A 26,924-nucleotide genomic window follows, 5' to 3' on the forward strand; every position below is an offset into this window, starting at 1 on the left:
TTAATTACAAAAATAAAATGAGGGACTGACTTTTCAAATTGAAACCCTTCATATGAGAAGTTCCATATCAAGGAACCATCCATAACAGCTTGCTTAAGTGGCATCCAAACGCCAGTACTCAAGGGGAGAAAAATGCACCATCATGAAAAGGTCAAGTTGGGCTTCCCTGGTGGCGCAGTGGTTGAGAGTCCGTCTGCCGATGCAGGGAATGCGGGTTCGTGCCCCGTCCGGGAAGATCCCACATGCCGCGGAGCGGCTGGGCCCGTGAGCCATGGCCGCTGAGCCTGCGCATCCGGAGCCTGTGCTCCGCAACGGGAGAGGCCACAACAGTGAGAGGCCCACGTACCGCAAAAAAAAAAAAAAAAAAAGAAAAGGTCAAGTTAAACTTGAAGAATAGGAAGAAGAAGATACGGCATATAATTACCATCTCCCAACTTGATATTTAGTTGTTAGGTAAGTACCATCAGAGAAGATAATAGATGGAAAGGAACACCTTAAAGGGGAAGAATCAATATTACTAAAATTGTTCAAGAAAGAGAATGACTAGGAAACCGCCCTTAGGATCCATACCATGAATTTGGTGTCATTAGAATGTTATGTTAAATAAAATCCAGCTATTTCTCATGATTAAATGACTTGGGATGGGGACCAAGATGCACCATTTTCTCAGATTTTCATCTTTAAGACATGTTTCTTCCATCACCATCGCCATCACCATCATTATCCAACACTGAAGAAATAACTGTGTTTCATAAGAGGAGGGGCCAGGTGGGCTACCTGCTAGCACAGTAAGGCTCTTTCCCTGCTGCTTCAGTTCATACTGTTCTAGCATTCTTTCTTTTCTTTGAGAAAAGACCCATTCTGTTCCCTTTGGCAATCCGTCCCGTCCCGTCCTAGTTTTGGCGTGCTTCACGGGACTGTCACGCCTAAAGCAATTCCCGGCATTACACATACTTTCTACTTTTCTCAATTCCTCCAGGACAGCGCTGAGCAGGTCTCAGACATTGATGGAAGTGAAATCAATCAAACATCCCAGTCACTCATGTTCTCCTTTCACGATAAGGATGTTTTCTGTCCAGAATCTCACTCTTCCTTTTCTGTGTCTCAGGCAATGGTAATGCCATCTTTCCCATCAAGAATCATTACGATGAACGTTACAGGGTTTTTTTCAGACAAATCATCCTGAGTTTTTCTCTGAAGTCCCTTTGTTTTCTTAGAATTCTCCTTTGGTCTCCTTCAAGTAGACTTAAATAACTGAGTGTTGTGTGTGCCTGTTTATTGTGCTGTCTCTATGGCAACCATCTTGATGCTTCTTGGAGCTCCTTCTGAGCTCAGCAGTGTCTCTATACAGAAAGAGTCATTGTGTGTGGACAGACACCCTGCCTGGCATGATGAAGAGCTCTTGGAAAAGGCAGCCTTTATTTTTACTCAGAGATTAATCTGATTAATTACAATGCCATCATTTTCAAACAGCATCTCAAGGAGACAAGCAGAATGAAATAAGTACCGCTTTATGGAATTTTAGAGTTGCACAACATATTCATGGTACTAATTATATAATCTCCAGAAAACTAAAGTTCAGAAAGCAGTCCTTTGCCTCCAAATTGCTGGATTTCCCCTCCATCAGACCATGTAGAACTTGCCCATTCCTCCCAAGTGTGCTTGGCAAATCTTATTCATTCCTCTCCGCCTAGCTGTGGTTAGTAATTAACAAATTAGTTCCATGATTTGTTCATTTATGCATTCAATACTATACCTGCTCCCAAATCCCACTGCTCATTCCAAAAAGGATTTAAGGTAGATTGCCATCCTTCTTGTGGAAAAACAAGGGGGGTGTCTTGTTCCTCAGCATTTTTTCACAAAGCCCTTTGTCCCCAAGCTGGACTTCTGCTCCTTATCTCTCGCAGCCAAGAACCAAAGCCCGTTCTTTGGAGATGGGTCCCACTTTTCCCTTCTAGGACAGGTTTGAAGTATCTGGTTGGAACAGTGGCTGGGTTATGCCCCCCTCTCCATCTAGTACTTCACTCTGAAGAGAAATGGTTTGTAAGTATCTCCTCTGAGCTTAAAACCCACATATACAAAACATCTGATTAAAAAAAAAAAAGGAAGAAGTTTCAAGCGGCTTCCCTTGCCTAGAAAGAGATTAATTGTCCATGCATTTAAAATGAATCCAAATCATGACAGGAAGTATCATGAGCTGGGCCCATGAGAGCTTGTTCACAGAAACTAATAAATAAAAATGTATCCATACATTTTCCACTTATGCTTGTTCATTTCACGTGTGATGCTTCTAGCATGACTGATCATATGGAAATAGGTGGCATTTTTTTTACTTCACCCCTTTCGATTGCCACAGTGAGTTTTAAATTCCTCCCATCTGTGATCCAGCCATACCATACAACTTTTTCTCATGTCCTCCTGTCTGCTTTAGAAAAATGCCTCCAGTTTTCCTGGGGATGTTTTTTCTATAGGAAGAATTCAAAGAAAGAAAATAACTCAGTTGATAAACGTGACCATCTTCCACTTCGAAATGGACATACTCTTTGCCATATGGTGGGAATTATGGAGAGATTCTTTATCATCCCATTATACTCAGCTGTTGTTTACTTTTTGTGAATTGAATGTTGACAATTATAGTTTGAGGAGTTTTTTTAAACGGCATATGCTGAACAAGATAAAATATTTAGAACAACTTACTTTGGACTTAGTAATTACGCTACATTCTTCCAGCCTATTTGTGACTAAATTAGAACATTTAGTAATGTTTGGAGACAACTCCCACACTTTGTAAGCACTAAGGGAAAAAAATATAATTTATTTAATTGGTTTTCATTTGAAAGGGAAATAACCCCATTTCAAGCGTCTTAGTGTTAGAAAAGGCACTGTGTATTCCCCATGAAAATACACAGATGCTCTTACATTTGGGAAATTAACATATATCTTCCACAAGGAAACGTATGAAGGCTATCTCATTACATTACAACCATTCTTTTCACGCACATGTTTTTGCAGAATCACTACCAGTAACCTCATTTTCCCCTCATATACTCTTTACAGAACCCTGAACTTCAGACCAGAGATGAGGCTATTAAATTACCATTGGTCTACAGTGTCTAACCAATTCTTTGAGTTTCACTCCTTTTTTGTGAACTCACGTACATGTAAATATTAATAAAAATTGTCTGTTTTTTCTCCTTTTAAACTGCCTTCCTTTAGTTGAACTTGCAGGGCCCTAAAGAGTAAACCTAAGAGAGTAGAAGAAATGTTTTTCCTCTTTAACAATATACATCATCATTGCATTGAACCCTCATCCCTCTCAGTAAAGAAAGTCCTACTATTATCCCACTATATCGATGCAGAAACTAAACTAAGAGATGTTAAGGAGCTGATTCAAGGTCAAGTAGCTGATAGGTAGTAGGTCTGGGATTAGGGCTCATGCCTATATGACTACACTGCCTGATCATCTAACAATTATGCTGTAATCCCCACATAATGGGAAGACAGTCTAACAGGGCCAGCAGACACGGAATAGCACTCCAGGAAATCTGTAACCTGCAACTATCAACAGTAAAGTTAATCGTGTAAATATTTGTGTTGCTTTCTGTAGTTCAGATATTAATGTCGTTGCGTGAGATACAATGTGACTTTGGATCATGTGCTGAATTTTGTTCCTGCCAAATTCATATGCTGAGGTCTTAACCCTGAGTACCTTAGGATGTCACCTTATTTGGGGATAGGCTCTTTAAAGAGGTAATTGAATTGAAAGAAAGTCATTGGGTGAGTCCTAATCTAATCTGACTGGTGTCCGTAGAAGAAGAGGAAATCAGGACACAGATTTACACAGAGGGAAGAACACGTGAAGACACAGGGAGAAGACAAGCATCTACACGCCAAAAGAAGAGGTCTCAAAACAAACTACCCCTGTGATACTTGATCTCAGACTTCAAGCCTCCAGAATTGCGGGAAGTAAGTTCCTGTTGTTTAAACCACTTTGTTATGACAGCCTTAGTAAATGAATACAATCATATAACCTATCTGTGTCTTCTCAACACACAGTTTTAAAATTCCTATTATGTCCGAGGTACTATTCTAATCGTTTTCATTTATCTTGAAATAGCAATGATTATCACCCTCGAATAGTGAGTCCACAAGCTAAACCACAGATACCTAATTTCTGTGGTTCCAAGAAAATGAAACAGAAGTCCTTTCAGTTCTGTTAAACGGTGGGGTGGGGGGCGCTGCAGGGGCCGCATTTGACATGAACCAAGGTAACCAAGTGGTCAATTGCTGAGCAGGTGAATATTCTCTCCTTAGTGGGTAACTCGGCTGCTTCAGGCTTAACCAAACCGCAGTGACCAAGTTGGTTACATTGATACTGTTGTGTACAATGTATACGAGACAATATTTACCCAACCTTAAAGCCCTAAGCCAGTGAGGGAGGCCCCGTGGAGAGCCATCTTTGATAGAAACGGCGAGAAGGGGGTAAACTGAACTCCCCAGCTTATGGACAAAGCTTACGTGGAGAAGATTCAGGAGAGAATTATGGGGGAGCGGAGGGGAGGAAGAGGGATGAGCTGAGGTGGGGAGAAAAGATGGAGAGCGATATGGTAGCTGCTGCAGGAGAGAAATGTAAAGAAATGGTGAAATGACATTCAGAAAGGTTTTTTGGTGTGTGATACGAGATATAGATTCCTCTTTATCTACAGAAACATTGAAACTATTCTTGTTAAAGGTTGTGCTGGCTAGTTGCCTGTTTGCTCGGGACCCATTCCCTGCCTGTGCTCTCTCTGTCCGACTCTTGCGAGCTATGACTCCCAGGCTCTCTCGACCACCAGCTGTATATCAGGCACTGGTGGAGACTGGAGTTTGGGAAGGAAGAAGAAGCCAGGGTATTTTCCTCTGCTCCAGGAGGCATGCCTGGCCACAGCAGCAACTCCTGTGTGGCTTCAGCTTTTGCCCAGATTAGGCCCTTATGATATTAGTGTCTACTGAGTGGTCCCAGGTCCTGGGCTCAGGTAACACCACTTTTCTATTTGTTCCTCCAGCCCTAGGAACGGATAATGGCTTCCCAGTTGCTAATTTTCGGGTTGCCTCGCCTACCTAGGCTATTCTTTCAACTCCTCTAGCATCTTTGTAACGAATTCCCTGTGTTTAATACCCTCTATTTAATAACCCTTGTGTGGATTTTGTTTTTCAGGCAGACCCCGATTGATACAGAGGAGAGGCTTCTTCTCTCTTCTCCTTGTTTCTATAGTGAGGATTTCCCCAAACACAGGCTTTGTCTCTCTTTGTCCCTTTACTTATGCCATTCCTTGGTTCAGCTCTGCTTCTTCCTTTTGGGCTCTGGAGCGAGTGATCTGATCATAATTTTGGAAGAATCACTGGGCCCATTGGATCAGCTCCGCTTCTTCCTGTTTGGAGTGAGCCTTCCAAGAGAGCACAACGTCTCTCTGTATTGAAAGTCTTGCCTGGGCAGGGCTGCTCTGGTCCAGCAAGTGTCTGCCTATGGGCAAGTCTGTCTAATTTCAGCCCATTTGACTGCCAGACCTAAAACCTAGTCTTCCAGCCTGGTCTCTAGCAGTAACAAAGGTGATTCCATTTGCTCTACCTTTGTTTTATTTTTTCAACTTGTTCAGAACCCAGCATGGGGAAGAGGAGTGCTGTTTCAGGCTTCTTCAGAGATCTTAACATTATTCATAAATTCTTTTGGAACTGGGTTTATGGGCCTTTTTTTTTTTTAGATGCTACAATAGCAGAGAAAGACCTAAAGGCGTGAGCACCTGGGCTTAGATGATTGGACAAAGTTCCCCTCCTCAGCAATTTCTGGAACTCTCCAGTTGGGCTCACATGTGTCCATGGATCATCCCTGCCTACTGCTCACTTCTCAACTCTGCAGTCCCTCACCTGACAGGTCTACAGTGCCATCGAGCTAGATTATTGTTCCTAATGCCACGTTCATGTGGCCAAAATTAATATCTGTCCATGAGGTTGGAATCCCACCATATGTTGTTGCTGTTACAGGTAGAGTCCTGCTGTATTTGGGTGTCAGTAAAGCTGACTTCTACTATAAGGCTCCTCCTGATTTCTAGAACCACCAGCACCCTGAGCTCCCAAGGCCAGAGATCTCCCCCCCTCATAACATGTTCTCCTGTAGCAGTCCCCATAATTCTCACTGTAATCTGGCTGCTTTGGAATCACTGGCATGCTTTGAAAACTCACACACACACACACACACACACACACACACACGTGCGCACACACACACACACAACTAATCCCCTAGGGTGTACATGGTTCAAGTCTTTTTCCTTGGAGGTTCCTCATCTTCAGTGTAAATCAAGGATTCAAACACATGGACCAGGGGATTGTTGTCTCCACACTTCACTCTCCAGAAGCATGTGAGTCTCAGCCATGAACTTGTGTCAGTGTATGTTTGAAAAGTTGAGCCCAAGGTGAAGAGTTCTGCCCTCTGGACACCCCCCTGGGCTCCTTCTCCATTCTCCATTTTATGTGATCAATTGACATGAGTTTGGTGGAAAACAATTTGAGCTCTTGGAATGAAGTCAGATAAGAATATCCTACAAAAGAGCATATTTCTTCACAGTTCTATTTAAGCCCCATGATGGGACCAAGGTTCCAGATCAAGAGGGAACTAAATTGAGGAACAGATTAGTTTGGGAATCTTCAGTCACCGTTTATGGGAAAGTAAATTGGTGCAATCAGTGTGGCAAAAAGTAGGGAGAATCCTCAAAACATTAAAAATAGACTACCATACGATCCAGCAATTCCACTCCTGGGTACTTACATGAAGAAAACAAAAACGCTTATTTGAAAAGATATATGCACCCCTATGTTCATTGCAGCATTATTTACAGTAACCAAGATATAGAAGACCCCTATGTGGCCATCAATAGATGAATGGATAAAGAAGATGTGGTATATACATATACAATGGAATATGACTCAGCCTGGGGGCAATATAGTCAATAACTATGTAATATCTTTGTATGGTGACATATCCTAACTAGACTTATTGTAGTGATCGTGTTGAAGTGTATAGTAATATCAAATCACTATGTTGTGTAACAAGAACTAACACAGTGTTGTAGGTCATTTATACTTCAAAACAAAAACAAGCAAACAAACTCATAAAAAAAGAAATCAGATTTGTGTTTACCAGAGGTGGGGGGTAAAGGGCAGGGGAATTGAATGAAGGTAGTCTAAAGTTACAAACTTCCAATTAAAAGATACGTAGGTACTAGGGATGACATGTACAACATGATAAACATAATTAATGCTACTGTGTGTTATATATGAAAGTAGTTAAGAGAGTAAATGTCAAGAGTTCTCATCACAAGGAAAAATATTTTTTCTATTTCATTCATTTTGCATCTGTACAAGATGATGGATATTCACTGACTTATCATAATCATTTCATGATGTATATAAATCAAATCATCATTCTGGGGCTTCCCTGGTGGCGCAGTGGTTGAGAGTCCGCCTGCCGATGCAGGGGACACGGGTTCGTGCCCCGGTCCGGGAAGATCCCACATGCCGCAGAGCGGCTGGGTCCGTGAGCCATGGCCACTGAGCCTGCGCGTCCGGAGCCTGTGCTCCGCAACGGGAGAGGCCGCAACAGTGAAAGGCCCGCGTACCGCAAAAAAAAAAAAAAAAACCATCATGCTGTACACCTTAAACTTATACGGCACTGTATGTCAATTATATCTCAATAAAACTGGAAGAAAAATATATACATAGTGCCCCAAAACCCAAACCAAAAACCATAACCACAATATAACTATCACACTAAAAAGAAAAAAAAATAATATTTTAATGACATAAGATATCTAGTCAATGTTTAAGTCTCTCCAAATTTAATTTTTATAGGTATTTGATCAAATCATGATCCAAATATGATGCATTACATTGCAATTACTTTATACGAATCTTTTAATCTATAGGTTCCGTCTCTCTTTTTCTTTCTCTCTCTCTCTCCTTTCTCTTAACTTACACGTGAAAGAAATGGTCTTGTCTGTTGAGTTCCCCAGTCTGGATTTTGCTGATTGTGATCCCAAGGTGTCATGTGACATGTTTTTCAGATCTCCTGTTTTTTATCTCAAAGTGGGATTTGATTCAAGAATCCTGAAGAGATCTGATTCTTCTAGCAAAGAACACTTCATAAGAAGTAATAATGTGTACTTCTTTTAGGAAGAGTCTGGACATCCCTTTTTGAGAAGGTTTCATCCATTGATGACCATGGATTAGATTATTTCCTTGAGGGTGTTAAAATGAGAATATTCTAATTCTATCCCTCATTCATTTATTAGTTGAAATTCTCCTAAAATGAGAGATTTCCCCTCATAGTTATCCTGAGGTACAGTTTATACATATAAAGGCAGGATAAATGCTTGATTCTTTCTCTTTATTTGCCATTTAAAAAAAATAGATGCATGATTCTCTAGGATCGCATCCAGAGGTTACCGGTGAAGGTGTTCATTGTGATTGTTTTATTTGTTTGATTTTTGTTTTCTGAGCACAGACTCTGAAGCCCAGTTTTGCCGCGTGACTCTGAGCTAAGCATTTACCCTCACTTTCCTCGTTTGTCAATTGTAAACGTAACGGTGTCTTCATCACAAGGTTGTTCTGAAGATTAAATGAGAATATATACAGCACTTGGAAGAATGCTTGGCACATGGTTAGCCCTAATATAAGTGTTCCTGATAATTAGTAGTGTTATCATTGTTGTATTTAAATAGTCCGGAGTGGATTCCAGGCAATGGTATTTTGTTTGTTTGTGTGTTTGCTTTATTCTATGAGCACAGAGACTTGTCCTTGGTATAAAAAAATGTATCATGGCCCAGAGTATCAAGCGGCATGTCAATTTTTTTTTTGGCATGTCAATTAAAAAAAATTTATTTTATATTGGAGTATAGTTGATTTACAATGCTGTGTTAGTTTCAGGTGTACAGCAAAGTGATTCAGTTATACATATGCACATATTCATGCTTTTGCAGATTCTTTTCTCATATAGGTTATCACAGAATATTGAGTAGAGTTCCCTGTGCTATACAGTAGGTCTTTGTTGACTATCTATTTTATATAGTAGTGTGATATGTTAATCCCAAACTCCTAATTTATCCCTCCCCCCAGCAATGTTATTTTGTAACAGGTCCCCAAGTGAAGCCAAGATAGAGAACCACAAGACAGTGACGTTTAAAGAAATAATGTTTACAAAGCAGGGAAGTGAAACAACTGTATTTACATATATATATATTTTTTTTTTCGGGTTAGGGTTAGGGTTCTAAATTTGTATTTTTAAAAGACAGCCTAGGGATTGATACCCTGCTCCTTCACTCACTCACTCACCGACAGTGTGAGGTTTGACAAGCAAATTAATGTCTCCAAGCCTCAGTGTCTTCATCAGAAATAAGATTAATGGTAGTTCGGGGCTCATGGAGTGGCCATGAAGATCAGTAATCGTGCACAATGCCTGGTGCACAGGAAGTATTAGCTGTGATGAGTCAAAACACTTCACCACAAACCACTGTCTGTGCCCAACTGACACTCCTCTCCCTGCCTAGATGTGTCTCTCCATAGAACTAGTTTGTTCTGCCTTCTCATCATTTCTTTATTCAAATCAAAAAGACAAGCACTAAAATTCTGAGAAAAATATATTCCACACAAACAGCTATACTAGAAAGGTATTAATGTTCAGGGCAATGAACAGCTATATAAACTTATACTCCAGTAGTTCATAGTAGAGCTTTTTTTTTTTAACATCTTTATTGGAGTATAATGGCTTCACAATGGTGTGTTAGTTTCTGCTTTATAACAAAATGAATCAGCTATACATATATCCCCATATCTCCTCCCTCTTGCGTCTCCCTCCCACCCTCCCTATCCCACCCCTCCAGGGGGTCACAAAGCACCGAGCTGATCTCCCTGTGCTATGCGGCTGTTTCCCACTAGTTATCTATTTTACATTTGGTAGTGTATATATGTCCATGCCTCTCTCTCACTTCGTCCCAGCTTACCTTCCCACTTCCTGTGTCCTCAAGTCCATTCTCTACGTCTGCGTATTTATTCCTGTCCTGCCCCTACCCCTAGGTTCACAGTAGAACATTTTAATTTAAATGATATTTTAAAAGAGAGAATCTTCGGATTGGCTAAACACATAAATAAAGGCCCTTTGAACAGTTCGGTACCCATGTCCAGATGGATTTTCTGTTATCTTATTTGTTCTTCCTGCCTTATCAGATCTTTCTTCCCTCTGCCTGTTGCACAGTTTTAAGTCATTTGTTTTTGTTATCTACACACTATAAATTTCAGGCATTTCATTTGAGACGCTGTGTACTTTAAAAAGACCTTTTGTTTCCCCAATATCCTAATTTTTCATCCATAAAGACAACAGACAAGATAGTCTTTTAGAGACAGACGTTAAGGGATGAATTATTGATCAAACCATAAACAAGTTGGAAGATGAAATGCATTTGCTAAATCAGTTTTATTTTAATCTTTTCCAAACTTTTCATCCTCCAACCCTAGAGATGTGTCAGTAATAGAGAAAAATGCCGTATACACAGCTGGAACCAATTGAAATAATCAGAGGCCATAATTTTTAAGGCAGTGGTTTCCAATACTGAGATCCTCTTTTATGACTTCCCATCCCCATGGGCCCTGTGTTTTGAAAAATCGAACACACCAAACTGCATTTATCAATATTTAATTTATCTTCCCATTTTTTTATTAATCAAAGTCATCTATAACTGCCAACCAGAACATCCAATCGGCATGAGACAACCTGGGTTACTACACAGAATTGCTATAATTCCAGTTAAAAGCAAGAAAATATCTGAAAGGAAACCATCTTTAATCTGAAAACAGACATTGTGTTTTCTCCCCCAGCAGGAAGAATGGAGATGAGAATCTTACACTCAGGACCCTTTAGCCTTTGGTTCCAACCTTTGATGGGCAGAAAGCCACCACTCCCGTCCCCACCAAATGTCCACATACTATTCCCTGGAACTTGTGAATATGTGCGGTTTCATGGCAAAGGAAAATTAAGGTTGCAGATGGAATTATGGTTGCTAGTCAGTTGATTTTGAGATGGGGAGATTATCCTGAATTATCCACGTGGGCCCAGTATTATCACAAGTCTCCTTAAATGTGGAAGAGAGAGGCAGAAGGGTCGGTGTCAGACTGATGTGATGTGATATGGTGTGAGAAAGATTCAATTGGCCATTGCTGGTTTTGAAGACGTTTGGGGCCAGGAGCCAAGAAATGTGAGCAGCTTCTCGCTGGAAAAGGCAAGAAACTGGATCCTCCTCTAGAGCCTCCAGAGAGGAACGCAGCCTTGCCGACACCTTAATTTTGCTCTGTGAGCATAATTTCAGGCTTCTTCCCTCCAGAATGGTAAGATAATACATTTATGTTCTCTGAAACCACCAGTTTGCGGCAACTTGTTACAGCAGCCAAGAAAACTACTACAGATCTCTTTCCTCAAGTCATTGACCTCTACTCTCCTTATGAGTCCTGTGTTCTGGGCAAAGTGACCTTGTCTGTGGTGCCTGGCATGCTCTTCCACCTCCCCTGGATCCTTGTTTATGCTTTCCCTCATGAGGGCGTCATGCCACCTCGTTTCAGCAGAGTCAAATCCTGTCCCTCTTTCAGGATGCAGCTCAGATGCCTCCTCTGCCTCAACCTCCATTGTTACTGCATCTGTCAGTTGCCTGCAATCTCTCCCTCCTTTGAACTCCTGCAGTGCTGTGTCTGTCTCTCCCTGTCCTGGCATTTACTGCATTTTCTCCTGAAAGAGTTATTCATTCACGTATTATATCTTCTCTACAAGATTTTAAGTTCCTTGATGACAGGGCTAGTGTTTGACTCATCTCTAAATCTTCCATAATGTTTAGCCCAATAGGTTTACGTCCTATGAACTTAACATATAATCACGGTCCTTTATATGTGTGTACATGTACATATATGCACGTGTGTATGTGTATATGCATGTATATGTGTACGCACGTATGTGCATATATGTAAATGACATTATAGTATGTCATATAGAACATATGCCCTCATAAGAATAAAGGAGAAAAGAAAACTAAGGTTTTTCACTAGCTGCCACGCAAATGTCAACCATCCCAGACACGTCTTTAAGACTAGCCTGAGCACTCCTCCCTTCACAAGACGGCTATCGCAGCATGGAAGACCATGGTAAGTTTATCCCTTGGTGGAGGAGATGTGCAGTAAAAGTGGAGAGCTGTGCCTGAGACTTCCCTGCATTCAGACACAGGATCTGAACAAATAGAGGAAGGTGAGGTCCATGAGCAGCAGTAAGGTCTTGGGCCAACAGCTTAATTTTTATTTTATTTTGGATCCAGCTACCCACCAGAAAAGAATGCAAAACGTTTTTTTTTTTTTAATGCAGATGTTGATCAATATCTTTCTCGAAAGAAAGAAACTAAGAATGAAGCTAAACAAGCCACAACATCAAAGAGCTGATGGCACACTTGGCTTGTGCGTCTGTGAAACAGGGCCATTCTTTGTTTTTTGCGGTACGCGGGCCTCTCACTGTTGTGGCCTCTCCCGTTGCGGAGCACAGGCTCCGGACGCGCAGGCTCAGCGGCCATGGCTCACGGCCCAGCCGCTCCGCGGCATGTGGGATCTTCCCGGACCGGGGCACGAACCCGTGTCCCCTGCGTCAGCAGGCGGACTCTCAACCACTGTGCCACCAGGGAAGCCCAGGGCCATTCTTCAAAAAAAAAAAAAAATTAATGTTTTGTCTCTAAGACAAGCAGGTAGCTTTGTGGCACCATAATTTCCAGTTCTGTGAAAACAGAAAATTGTTGTTGTTCATATTTTGCATATTAAAGCAATTACTTTAGGTATTTTTTAGCTTTTGTCCTTCTAAAAGAAACATTAGACCCAAGACCCATTACACATCCGTCCAAAGACTATTCTACTCTTGGTATATTTTTAGTTCTTTCCTCTTAGAGTCAGGAAACGATAGATCACAAATGCATTTTTAATTGTCTGTACTTATTATTACTACATGCCAGACATTATGCTAAGTGTTTATAGATATTCTGCCATTTAAAACTAACAATCCTCCCCAATGTTCCTAGCAGCACTTTTTTCAATTGCCAAGATATGGAAGCAACCTAACAGTCCATCAACAGATGGATGGATAAAGAAGATGCGCTATATATACACAATGGAATACTACTCAGTCATAAAAAAGAACAAAATTTTGCCATTTGCAGCAACATGGAGGGACTTGGAGGGCATTATGCTAAGTGAAATAAGTCAGACAGAGAAAGAAGAATACTGTATGATATCACTTATATGTGGAATCTAAAAAATACAACAGACTAGTGAATATAACAAAAAAAGAAGCAGACTCACAGACATAGAGAACTAACTAGTGGTTACCAGTGGGGAAGAGGGAGTGGGAGGTACAAGCAATTGGCTGTAAGAGAGGGTACAAGGATGTATCGTACAATATGGGGAATATAGCCAATATTTTGTAATAACTGTAAATGGAGTGTAACCTTTAAAAATTAAATAAAAAATAAAAATTTTAAAAATTAAGAAAAAAAACAAAACTAACAATCCTGTGAGGTGGGTATTATTATTTTTATTTTAAAGTTTAGGTAGCTGAGCCATAAAGAGTTTACGTTCTTATTCAAGCTCTCATCACCAGTAAGGGGCACAAGACGCCATTTACCGCAAGGTGTTTGCATCCTTAATCCCATGTTCTTGACCTCAGTGCCATCCAGAACTTCCCTGTGGGCTACTTATCAGGCAGAGGAAGGAGGTACATCCCTCCTGTACACAGATGTCAGCTTCTAACCTTAGATATTAGAATTGAAAGAAACTCCAGGGCAGGACTTTCCAACTTTTTTGACAACAACCCAAAATAAGAATCACATTTAACATCTAATCACAGAACACACACACATACCCCATAATATAACTTCTACTCTATGTGTGCTCTGATATATTTTTTTCTACTCTATTTCATTTTTAAAAATTCTGGTCGGGAACCACGAGATTGTTATCAGAATTCACTAATAGGTTATTATCTTTTTGAAAATCATGACACTAATACACAGCTAGTCTATCTGACACAATTACTTTTGGAAGAGAGGGCTACCATCTTAAGTAAGTTATTTCTGAGTCTCCAGTTTCCTCATCTGCAAAATGAGGAGGCTGGACCAGATTTGTGATTCTTAATCTTGACTGTAAATTAGAAATATTTAAGAGCTTTTAAATACACTTTTATCCAGGTTTTTGCCCCAGAATCTCTGATTTAATTTTCTTGGGGTAGGGCCTGTGCCCTGGCTTTTGTTGTTGTCTTATTTTTTTGTTTGTTTTTGTTTTTTCGTTCCCCAGATTACACTAACAAGCCACCAGGGATAGGAATTACTGGATTAAATGATTACTAAATTTTCTTCCAGCGAAAAATTCTAGGCTATTTTGACTGGTGAGTGGGTTGTATTTTTAAAAATTATTTTAAAATTTTATTTTTGTAAGAAGAAAAGGTCATTAACCCTAAGCAATATCCCTTATAAGAGTGCTTTTCACATTCTAGTTACAGAGGGATTGGGTTTGTTTAAAATCCTGATCCCTGGGCCCAGCCCCAGCAGTTCTGACCACGTGCATCAGGGTAGCGCCACAAACATTGTGCATTTTTCACAAACACCTTAGTGATTCTGATGCAAGTGATCTCAAAATCACTGCTCCGCTTCATTGTCTCACCAACTGCTTATAGTTTCCTCAGTCCAGTACTTAGCACCGGGCCTGTGGCCAGTGCTCTGAAATGTTTGCTAAGTGGCTGCCCCACTAACCTGCCTGGCCGCTCCGCTGCCCTCCACCAGCTGCACGGCTCCATGCCCATTTTCCTCTGTTCTTTGATCCCTTTTCTATCTTAGCCCAAATAAATAACCACATTCTCCTATTTATCCTACTCCAACCATACTTATGTCTTTCAATATTAAAAACACACTCGGGAACTATACTCAATATTTTGTAATAACCTATTAGGGAAAAGAATCTGAAAAAATGTATATATATATATATATATATATATATATATATATATATATATGTAACTGAATCACTTTGCTGTACACCAGAAACTAACACAACATTGTAAATCAACTATATTTCAGTTAAAAATAAATAACTAAATAAGTAAAAAGAAAAATACACCAAACTAGGTTACTCATACCCTGAAGGTGATTATACAGTGGTAGCTAGAACAGTAGGATGAACTTGGAACAAATCTTTAATTTTATCTAACAAATATTTTCACAGTGCTAAGTATGTGCCAGTCGCAGCTGTAAGGCTTTATAAACATTAACTTGGTTGATGTCCCTCCATAATCATCCTATGAGGTAGGATGCTACCTATGAGGTAGGGTGCTACCATCCTAATTTTACAAATTACGACCCTAAATTCCACTGTATTCTTGTAGCACTGATACTACCCAGTTTTGAAGAGCATTATTTTTTAAATTAAACTGTACAGAGTTGAACATAGAATTTCAATATTTAATTTTTAAATTTTTATTGAAGTATAGTTGATTTACAATGTTATGTTAGTTTCAGGTATACAGCAAAGTGATTCAGTTATATATATATATTGATATTAACCCTGAGCAATATAATATATATTAACCCTGAATATATATATATATATATATGTGTGTGTGTGTGTGTGTGTGTGTGTGTATACATACATATATATTTTTTAATTTTCATACAAGGGTAAATTTATTAAAGCAAAGAACTGAACATAATTCTAATGGACATTTTTCAAAGGACTCCACCTCCATCATATCTTCTCCTAACTTTTATCTTCATTGAGAAATTGTTCAAGGTTAAGTTTACTTTCTTCTAGTGCTGTTGTTTTGGCTTACCTTGGTAATCTCATCTGCATTTCTGGTCTGGCTCTGGAACTTCACGGTAACTTTCAGAGTCAACTTCGGCCTCAATGCTCTGACATCTCTTGTTCGTTCTAACTGATATATGTATATTCTTCTTCAGATTCTTTTCCATGATAGGTTATTACAAGATACTGAATATAGTTCCCTGTGCTATACAGTAGGTCCTTGTTGTTTTTTTCTATTTTATTTATAGTAGTGTGAATCTGTTAATCCCAAACTCCTAATTTATCTACCCACCCTCTTTCCCCTTTGGTAACCATAAGTTTGTTTTCTATGTCTGTGAGTCTATTTCTGTTTTGTAAATAAGTTCATTTGTATCATTTTTTTAAGATTCTATCCATTAATATTTTAATATGAGGCATAAAATAAATTTAATTTGGGGGCTACGCTGCTGCAGGGAGAACTCCTGTAGATAAAGGTTCAGCCTCCTCCACCATTAGAGGTATTCCAGTGGAAAAGTGAGAACATGGTATTAAGGAATTACTTAGTAAAGCATTCTTAAGTTAATTCACCCAGTAGTAATTTCCTTGAATAACCTTATATAATATGATCTCTTATCTAAATTTTATCTCTAGCCATGAAAATGTAATGTATTGCCTAATAAATATTTTTATTGAGTTAACAAATATGTATTTGTCAATAAACTAATTAGAGACTAGTATATCATTTGCAAATTGACATAGACACATAAATACCCTCACTCTGATGTGTAATCATTTATTTATTGGTCAATTAAGGAAGATATAATACCAAAACGAAGATCACTTGATATGCAAAGGAGTTTTTCCACTTTATTGTCCATTTATTAACTAACCCACTGGGTAGATTTTATAGAGTCTAAGCTAATCCCCAGACTTTGATTCCTTCCCATCTGCAAAATCAGGACAATTTGTCCACTGTTTGCAAGTTCATCTCCATCTGGTCTATATCTTTGGTATCGTTCTAGCTCCGAGCTTATTTCCCAGTGTTAATATTGGGGCTCTTTATGCTCTTTATGGGGTTGTTTCAAATACCTGGCTTCTGTCTAGAAACACATTTCAGATGATCAGTGTTATGCCTTTCTCCCTGTGTCTGGGTCTGTGTCAGTAGAGCCCTAGATGATTGATGGGGGGCAGAATGGACGAGGGGGTCTGAGAATAGAGTCCACCTGTATCCATTACCATATCTCATGGTGACCAGGCTTTTCTGTAGGAAGTGTATCTCAGAGTAAGCAAACAACTCCCGTAGATGAATAAAATCTCTCCTTTACAAAAGAATGCCAAGCTAAGAAATGTGCAAACAGTGGTAAAATCAGAAAATCACCATTTTTCCACCCCTAATGAAATCTCTGTTTCGAGCAAGAATCATCAATGTGTGTTAAAACCATTAAGTGAAAGATTGATGAGGAACCGGAATATTGACTTGGTACCAATGTACCACCCACAAGACACTTGCTGGTTGCAAGTAGGAAAACATAACTTTGAAGTTTAGGAGTTTGACTGTCACTCTTTACTTGGTGATCAATCTCAGCACAGAATGCTGGGAACCAGCTTATATGCCCTCTCCTGTGGTACAGTTGAAGCTCACTGCCTTGTCTGTGACGTGTTCTACCAAAAACATTTAACTTGCCTCTAAACCCAACCTTTGGATCTATCATTCACTTTATAGGAGACACGGGGATAAAGTAAAAGTTAAATGACATTATGAAGAAATCATTAGACAAGCTCAGAAAGTGGAACATTCTGCAGGACAAATGTTTTCAATGAGTCAATGCCATGAAAAAAAGAAGGGAGTGCTTTGGGTTCTCTTCTAGATGAAAAGAAATCCAGAGACATAATAAGCAATGCAATGTGTGATTCTTTAGTGGATCCCAATCTGAATAGGCGTCAAAAACATTTTGGGGACTGAACATCTGTCTTATTTCGGCTGCTGTATCAAGTCCAGTAGTTCGCCCCTGTCTGCAGGTGATGTGTTCCAAGACCCTCAGTGGATACCCAAAATTTTGGATATTACTGAACCCTATAGATACTATGATTTTCCCTACACATACATACCTATGATGGAGTTTAATTTATAAATTAGGCACACTAAGAGAACATCCAAATTGCCAGCATAGTTACTTTTGTGCTTTGGGTCATTATTAAGTAAAATAAAAGATGCTTGAACACAAGCACTGTGACAGAGTAACAGTTGATCTGATAATCCAGACCTCTACTAAGTGACCAATGGGTGGGATCCACTGGACAAGTGGACGATTCACATCCTGGGTCGGGTGGAGTGGGGGTAGGTGGGTGAAAGACTTCATTACATTACTCAGAGTGGTGCACAACTTAAAATTTATGACTTGTTTATTTCCGGAATTTTCCATGTAATATTTTTGGACCACAATTGACCACAGGTAACTGAATCTATGGAAAGCGAAACTGTGGATAAGGGAGTCTACTGTACTGTGGACTGAGTGGCTTCTGAACAATAGAAATTTATTTCTCACAGTGCTGGATCCTGGATGTCTGAGATCAGGGTGTCAGCATGGCTGGATTCTGGCGAGGCCCCTCTTTTTCCAACTTCTTGTTGTGTCCTCACACGGCAAGGAGCAGAGAGAGGAAGCAAGCTCGCTTGTGAACCTTACAAGTGTACTAATCCCACTCATGAGGGATCCATCCTCATGCCCTCATCAAATCCTAATTATCTCCCCAAAGCCTCACCTCCTAATACCATCCTATGGTGGGATAGGGTTTCAACATATGATTTGGGGTGGTGGGGGACACAAACATTCAGTCCATAGGCAGAGGGTGCTGTGTTGAATGACTATCTCTGCTCAGTTTCAGAATATTGTTTATTCTCCACTTCCCATTACCATGCTCCACTGGGATGTGTCTTAGGATGTTCTGTGACCCTGTGCTGGGCATCAAATACCTGGGGTGGGATACCTCCACTCCACGCCATACTCTGCAGGCTGGAGGAGACCCACCCCAATGCTTGTTGTCAAGGAAGACTGTCCTGATGCCTCCCCCATCTTGGGGGAAGAAGAGGGCAACCATTCCTTGTACATTTCATCCCACTTTGATTAACTAGCTAATCTCGGACTTGTCCCAGGTTTATCTGATCAATTTTAGCCCATATTTGGGCACAGATTATTATAATGCTCCATTTAAAAAGGGCTTCATATATAAAGTGTCACCAACAAACCTTTTCTCTTCACTTAGCCCAACTATTTTATCTGGCCTTCTCTAGCATAATATTTCCCCAAACATGCTTTTAAAAGATGCTACATATGAAAGTGGTCTGTGGTTAAATAAATCTTGGAAATACTAGGTTAAATACATTGAATCAAGTTTATTTCATACAGAACTTCTCAGAGCCTCTAATGCGTTAAAAGCCATCGTGAGTTTCCACGTGGGGTGACTGTAGAGTGAACCCTTTTGCAAGCATCCTTGCCCAGAGAATGCATGAGGAGTAAAGATTATGGCTTAAAGGGACATGTTTTAGGACATGTTTCTTTAAAGATTAATGGGTAAAGTCTCATGAAGAATTATATCTATAAATTAAGCATGCAGTGATAAAGGCTTTTCTTAAAGTTGTGACAATGAGAATACTGTTTCTACTTTATAGCAACAAACATACGGTAGCTGAAAACAATGGTAAATCCTTTCTCTGACATGATCTACGTTTTCAAAACAACTTACCTTTGCGGAATTCGTGAAACTGAAAGCTCCAGAGATGGAGCTGCTGCTACATACAACTCCAGAATTTAAAATGAAAATTGTCCCTGGCTGTTATGCAATGCAGATGCGGGGGAGGGGTTGGGAGTGGGAAGCTGGAGGGGGGCGCATGGGAACCAACAAGAGCTCTGTGGCTGACCAGGGATGGGGCTGATTCTGATCCTGTGGGAGGATGTAAGTTTCCATTTGTTTTCAAATGTTGGGCCTTGCTTTGCTTGTACTAACAACAACAACAAAAAAGTTACAGCTTTAAAGTTTTGGCTTTTGGTATAACATAGTATATCTTATTATAGAATCTTGTGAGAAATATGCTGCACAGATGTTAATTTAATCATTAATTTTCCTTTTTTTTTTTTCCCAGAAAACTGCAGACAAGAGTCAAATATAAAAAAGCTGTCATTTCTTGAGGCTGGAAAGAATAGGCCAAATGAACCCTGAATTCTGAGTCTTAACAATAGAGCAATAATTTCTCTCATAAAGGTTGAATAATTTTGGTTCTTTTTACCAGACAATAGCTTGATTGCATTGCTAGGTTTCTTGACTTAAAGAACAAGAAGACAATAGCAAAAAAAAATGGGCACAGAAGAAAGCTCTAGGCTGGAAGATAAGGTCAGGATAGGTAGGAAATTAACAGGAAGGCCATTGAAGGTGCCCTCAGGCTCTAACTCCCAGTGGGGGTGGGGAGGTCCAGGGGGTGTTAGCTTCCCAGAATGACTGAGGTAAAGTTATAGGAGAGTTCTGTAGACAGTTTGGAAAGAAAAGTAAACAAATACAGCTCAATTCTGATGTAAATTGCATTCTTACTTAAGGATAGAATGTGAAGTAATTGTATTCTTGAACATTTAACTAAAGTAAACATGCTTGAACACCTTCTTTGCCAGGCACCCTGCTAATAGGCATTGGGAATTCAACAGCAAGCAAGACTCCTGGAGAAGCTAACAAACAAGCAGGCATTGACGCCACTGAGTAGGGAGCAACACAAAGGAGATGAAGTGTGTGATACCATGATCCTAACAGCACTCTCAGATGGTCATGGAAGGCCACTTAGGAGATGACTTGGAAGGTGTGGGGGGAAGGATGAAGAGTCAGAGATCCAAAGAACTAGGGAGTAGAGGATGTTGAACATTCCAGGCAAAGGGAATAGCAAGTGCATAGACCCAAGTTATACAACATTTTGACGTCTTGTAAAAATAGAAAGGAGTCCTGTGGGGTTGAACATGTAAAGAACAACGAAGAGAGTTCCAAAAGATAACACTGCAGGGACAAGCAGAAGCCTGATCATGTAGGACAGCATAAGACATAGTAAGGATTTTACTCTGGGCTAATGGATTTGGACTTTGGAGCTCCAGAGCTCTAAGAGAATAAATACGTGTTGTTTTAAGCCACCATGTTTGTAGTATTTGTTACAGCAGCCGTAGGAAATGAATACACGTGGGAAGAAGATTATCTGAGTTTACCCGTACTCCTAAACAGCTAAGAGAAACAGGGCTGTTAAGGGATCAGTGCCACTTAATCCATAACATAGTGGATTCATCATCGAGTCAGTGTCCGGTGCTCAGCGCTGTATGTCTAACAACTCATTCTCCTTGGTTCATTAGGCATCATCAGATTAAGGAGGACGAATACATACTAACTTAACTCACAAGAGAGAGCTATAAACCACAACACATCAATTAATTGGCTTATTCATGGAAGTAGAAATACTAAATGGGTCAACTTAACTTAGATCCGCAGCTAAATGTTGCTTGACCTTGCTTGGGAATTGTAAAGCCAGAATGATGGCAACGGGCTCATCCTGATGCCTAATGTTACCAAATCTCATAGCCTGCTGCACTCATCTCCATGGGATGAGAACATTTACGTTGGTCAGGCGGGTCCCTCTCCTGATTATGTTGGGACATTCTGGCAAATTTTGACTTGTAGGCACTACCTTTCTAGAGTCCTCAAAGATCATCATGACCCTATTTTGGTAAGATTCCCTCCAATGGACCACAAAGATTAAATGTCAGTTTACCTCATCTCATGTAGTCTCACCAGGAACACATACTCCACCTCATCATTCACTCCCTGATTCATTCAAGAAATATTATTCAGTACTTACTAAGTTCCAGACATTGTGCTAGGGTTTCAGACCCAAAGATAAGTAAGATAAAGGCCCTATTTTCTTACGGTGTTTTAGTGGATTAAAAGTTTCCGTGTATTTCTTCTGTAAATAGCTGATCTCATCCATGTCTTGTGATTTCATGGATTCCATTTTTGCAGAATAACATTTCCTGACCCTCATTGCCAAAGTTAGGGATGGTCCAATTGAGGACCTGTAAAACAGTCAAATCAATTCAATGAAAAACGCTGTTATCTGGACAATTTTAGTCATGCCTTATTTTGACTGTTTTATCTAGGCATTAACATTTCACCAGTCTAGTGTGACAAAGGGCCTAACATTTAAACAATCTTAATGATGTTAACATTCTTACGAAACAGAGAAGAGATGGTGGGGTCCACCTGTCCAATTTACAAGGAAGGGATTTGTGCACTGGGTTGTCCCTTCCAACTCCTAGTTTTACTCTATGATGATTCACATTGTCATTGAGTGCAACTTAATTTTCTCAAGCTCCAAACTCAAGACTATGAAAGAAATCATAAGGTCATAAGCATGCCATTCACTCTAGTTTACATAACCAATAAACCTCTGGTTATGGAGCTATAAGGGTTTTTCATCATCACTTCCATAGAAAGACCATGTTTGGTAAACTTCCCTTCTTGGTTTGTTGAAGTATAAATCAAGTTTGAAAGTTAATATAAACTGATACTAGTATAAACTGTGAAAGACTAGTGGAGGAGTGATTTTTCTGTGTGACCTAGAACAAGTCACTCACCTCTTGACCTCAGATTCCCTGTTTGTAAATGTTAGTTAAATTTTATGTTTTTAGTTTTCTCAGTTCTAAAATTCCATGATTCTTCGAGAATCTCTGGAAAATATCACCACAAAAAGTTAAAGTTCTTTTATTTATTTGTAAGGAATCAGATCCATTTTATGGAAACCCTTTAGAGAAATTCCATTTTGAGTAGTTTATCAAGGGGCCGTAACTCTACAGCAGATACTGTCCCTGCTCTTATGAAGCTAAGTGTTCAATGGAAGGGAGAGGCACCATTAAATACAGACTCACAAAACCCACAAGGACTTTTATGAAACCACTTGTTAATTTCAATTTTATATTTACAAAAAGACAAAGAGAATAGGCAGTGGGGAGGCAGGAATGATGCCTGGTTCCCCCTCGCAGAGTGCAGAGTGCAGTGAGAGGCGACAGCCAGCAAGAATAGGTCAGACTGCCCTTCCCTGCCATTATTGATAACAGCAATGGACCAAAGGCTTCAGTTAACAAGGTCAGTCTGTCTGGGGAGAGTCGGACGATCTGTCCAGTCCATGTGCATGAGGAGGAAGGCACCCAAGTCAGTCTATTGAGGCCTTGGCTCTCTATAGGCTGGGGCCCTTCTCTTGGAATTTCTGGGCCGCCCTCTCCAGGGCAAGTAGGGGCCACGGGGACAATGCCGGGGAAAACCCCTATGGACCACAGGGGCCCGCTGCTGATAACAGGGTTGGGGGAAGGGGGGCCTAGGCGGCTGGGGACTAAACATAAAGTCACCATCGAAGGCAAATTCTGTCTGGGTAGATGCGAGAATATCTGAATGGAAATGGTTCAAGGAGAACTGGTCCGATTGGAAAGGACGATCTGAAGAAAAATCGGCATCTTGGGGACAGACAAGGAACGGAGGTGTCACCTGCTGAAGGGGGATGGGACGGGGTTTTGGGGGCAGCAGTGGGAACTGGGGTGGGCGGGGAGATGGCGTGGGGAGCAGGGGGCAGCACCCAGGCAGAGGCAAGGGTCGGTGCGGAGGAGGGAAGGCCGGTTGATCTCTGCAGGCCGGGAGCTGCCTCTCAAGTCTCCGGCCAGGTCCTCCCCTCGCGGGGCCATCCTTGATGCACTTGCTCACTGGGTCACGCTGGGGCAGCTCCACCCCCCAGGCGTCGGCCACGTGGGCCAGCAGAAGCTGGGAGAGATGCCGGTGCGCTCGCTCGTTCCAGTGCACCCCGTCGGGCTGCAGGTACTTCCCTGTGTGGCGGCGGAAGTGGAAGTGCAAGTCCAGCACATCGAAGCCGTGCTTTTGGGCCTCGACAGAGCTGTAGAAGTTGGCCTCAATCACGTTGGTTTTCAGTGTGGAGGCCGCGGGTCGGAGCTCGGGCGGGAGGAAGCCGCTATTGATGTTGTTGCCCACGGGCATGGCCGTGTTCCAAACCAGGAGGCACGACTCGGGCAGCACCTGGCGCAGGCGCCCAAACAGGCTCTCCAGGTTCTGCAGGTAGTTCGGCCAGGAGTCCTCCCCGTACCTGGTGAGGTCCCAGAGGCAGGAGTTCATGATGACCAGGTCCGGGTCGTGCTCGCCCGAATGCAGCTCCTCCAGGATGGCTTCCAGGTAGTCGGAGTACACGCGCGTCAGGAAGTAGAAGCGCACCAGGTGCTGGCCGGAGCAGAACTGGCGCACCTCGCGGTAGTGGGTGCCGTTATGCATGCGGCCCTGCTTGCCCCCCTGCACCAGCTCGTCCTGCTCGAAGCTGTACTCTCCCTTGGCCTTGAGCTGGCTGAGTGTGAGCAGGCAGTCCTTCTGCAGCAGGAGCACCAGGTCCTTGTACACGGCCCTCTGGACCGAGTCCCCCAGGATGACCACGAACTTGTTGTGAAGTAGCTGCCGTACTTCGGAGGCGAGCAGGTGGACCATGACGCCCGGGACGCGCCGCCTAGCTCCTTCCTTTCACTCGGTGGCTCTGCGGATGGCTAGGACAGAAGGAGAGAGCATATGGGAAGGGTCCACCTCGGGCAGGACGGTTTGGGAGGGCCCGGGGACGGGGATGGAACTTTAGCCTGGGGCACCTGCAGGGGCGGGGCTCCGCCACCGTCAGCCCGGAAGGAAGGGAGCCTGGAGCCAGAAGCCCTGGTTGGCCTGCACGCAGTTTCTGCCTGAGACGTAACTCTGAACACCCAGGAAACCCAGGTTCTACCTGGCCGGGGGGTGGGGTTGGGGGCCCTGCCCTCCCGGGCTGGAGGTACAACCACCACAAGATACCCCACCACCGGCCTGGAGGCCGCCCAGAAGTCTGACAACTGGAGAATGGTTAGGCAAATTTTGCAGCTGTTAAATACTGAGGATTATATCAAGCAAGAACATGGAGAGTGTGATATATACTGTTAAGTTGAGGAAGTTACCATATGTGTGCCCCATTTCCCTGAAATGGTATAAAATAGATATGCATAGATCACACTGAAAGAAAATAGGCAAAAAACAGTTTTTTATAGGATGGTAGGATTATGGGTGACTTGCCTCCCCCTCCCCTTTTTGTAAATATACTTAATATAGTCTTAAATCAATTTTAATAACTTAAAAGGAATTTAATGAAATGCAACAGGCCGCAGAAAGGAAGAGCACATATGCCAGGTATTATTAAAAACAGATTTCTTTTACAAGCGAGCAACTGTTTCTTATTAATGGGACTTGTAAGAAATAAATAAAATTGGAAATAATTCACGTGTGTTTCAGCTGTAATATTCTTAGTGTTTCATTTGAAGGAGATCAGAATATGCCACCCCCAAAGACGCTTTGGCATAAGAAATATTTTAGCTAAAGGCCACTGAGAATCAATAGATACAGGAAGAGTTCTCCGCCCTCCCACTATGAACCTAAAAGCAGGGCATAAATTTCCTTTTGAGGAAGGTGCCCCTTCGCCCAGCAAGGAGAGAAGAGCCGAGGAAGAAGACAGTGAATTGTCAACCCCGAGATGAGTCTGCATAAACAAACCTTACTAAAAGAGCCCTTATTTTCCATTAGTACTCCCATAAATCCCTTCCCCACAATTTATCATCCCTTGAAACTCGTACCCTTTGTTCTTTGTTAAAATGGTATAGAAGCCCGGGCTTCCCTGGTGGCGCAGTGGTTGAGAGTCTGCCTGCCGATGCAGGGGACACGGGTTCGTGCCCCGGTCCGGGAAGATCCCACATGCCGCGGAGCGGCTGGGCCCGTGAGCCATGGCCGCTGAGCCTGCGCGTCCGGAGCCTGTGCTCCGCAATGGGAGAGGCCACAGCAGTGACAGGCCCGCGTAACAAAAAAACAAAAAAAAAAAACCGAAATAGTGTATAAGCGCAAGTTTCACCGCTTCTTTGAGTTTCATTCCTTTTCTGTGAACTTTTATGCACATAAATATTAACAAAAATTGTGTGCCTTTTCTCCTGTTAATCTATCTTTTGTTAGTTTTATTCACAGGGCCCCAGACACTGAACCTAAAAGTGTAGAGGAAAAGATTTTTCTTCCCCAGTTACACGGAATAAAACGTCAGAAGTTGTGAAACTTGTCTTCAGAACTTCAGATCGAGTTTATTTCAAGCTGCCATTTACAGCCATATCCACTAATGAATAAAAGGTGGAAACACACTAAAATACTACTGGCAAATCTCACATGGGGAGGAACATGACATCCACTTCACACACTTACACAGAAGCTGTTAAAATCTGCTGTGGCTTGCTATTCGCAGGCTCTCATGCATTAGTAAACATTTTAATAGGTGTAAATTACACATCTGGTTTTTTAAAGCTATACTATTTGTGGTTTTAAATGGGTATGAGTACAAAAATAAAAACATGAAGATGGATGGAGTACAAAAGTGCTCCACTAAGAGAACAGTTTGAAATATTGGCTTACATGAATCTTCATTTAAATGTTTTTGCTATCAGATAAAAAGCTTAAAACTAGGATTTTGCTCATTGTGGTACAACAAAATAAAACATAATTAAGCAAACTCCAGATCCCCTTGGGGCTCAGGCATGTTCACTAGTTTATATTCATTTATTCATCCAACTCACACTAAGCACTGACTAAATGCTCCACATGGAGCATATAAAAATGAATAAAACCTGGTCTCGCCCTTCAGGAGCAGATCACATATATTCATTGGTAACTGTAATAAAAAGTTGAAAGTGCTAAGTGCCATGAAGATAGAACGAGCAGGTGCGGTGGACTTTCAGGGGTCTTTGTGAACAGGATTACTCTACCCTAGACCCAAGTCTCCAGAGTGCAAAGTGAAGGGGAAAACCTTTCCCAGTGTTTTCAGGGCTCCCATGCCACCCCAGCTATATGTGCCCTCTCTGGGCTGGACTCTTGTCATATTCTGTTCTAGTCCCCTAGAGCAGCGGTCCCCAACCTTTTTTGGCACCAGGGACCGGTTT

At 41.5% G+C, this 26,924-nt stretch overlaps 1 protein-coding gene across 5 annotated transcripts in view; it reads right to left on the bottom strand.

The window, feature by feature from the left end:
* Window positions 1-22,969: 22,969 nt before the first annotated feature.
* PCED1B (PC-esterase domain containing 1B) overlaps window positions 22,970-26,924 on the bottom strand; it is a 152,922-nt gene continuing 148,967 nt past the window's right edge. For all 5 annotated transcript variants that reach the window (XM_060166449.1, XM_060166450.1, XM_060166452.1 and 2 more), the window contains one exon: window positions 22,970-24,485. In XM_060166449.1, coding sequence (XP_060022432.1) covers window positions 23,110-24,429 — 1,320 coding nt within the window. In that variant the 5' untranslated portion in view covers window positions 24,430-24,485 and the 3' untranslated portion in view covers window positions 22,970-23,109. The remainder of the gene's footprint in view (window positions 24,486-26,924) is intronic.

Source organism: Lagenorhynchus albirostris, chromosome 11 (genome assembly GCF_949774975.1).
Source record: "Lagenorhynchus albirostris chromosome 11, mLagAlb1.1, whole genome shotgun sequence".
NCBI lineage: Eukaryota > Metazoa > Chordata > Mammalia > Artiodactyla > Delphinidae > Lagenorhynchus > Lagenorhynchus albirostris.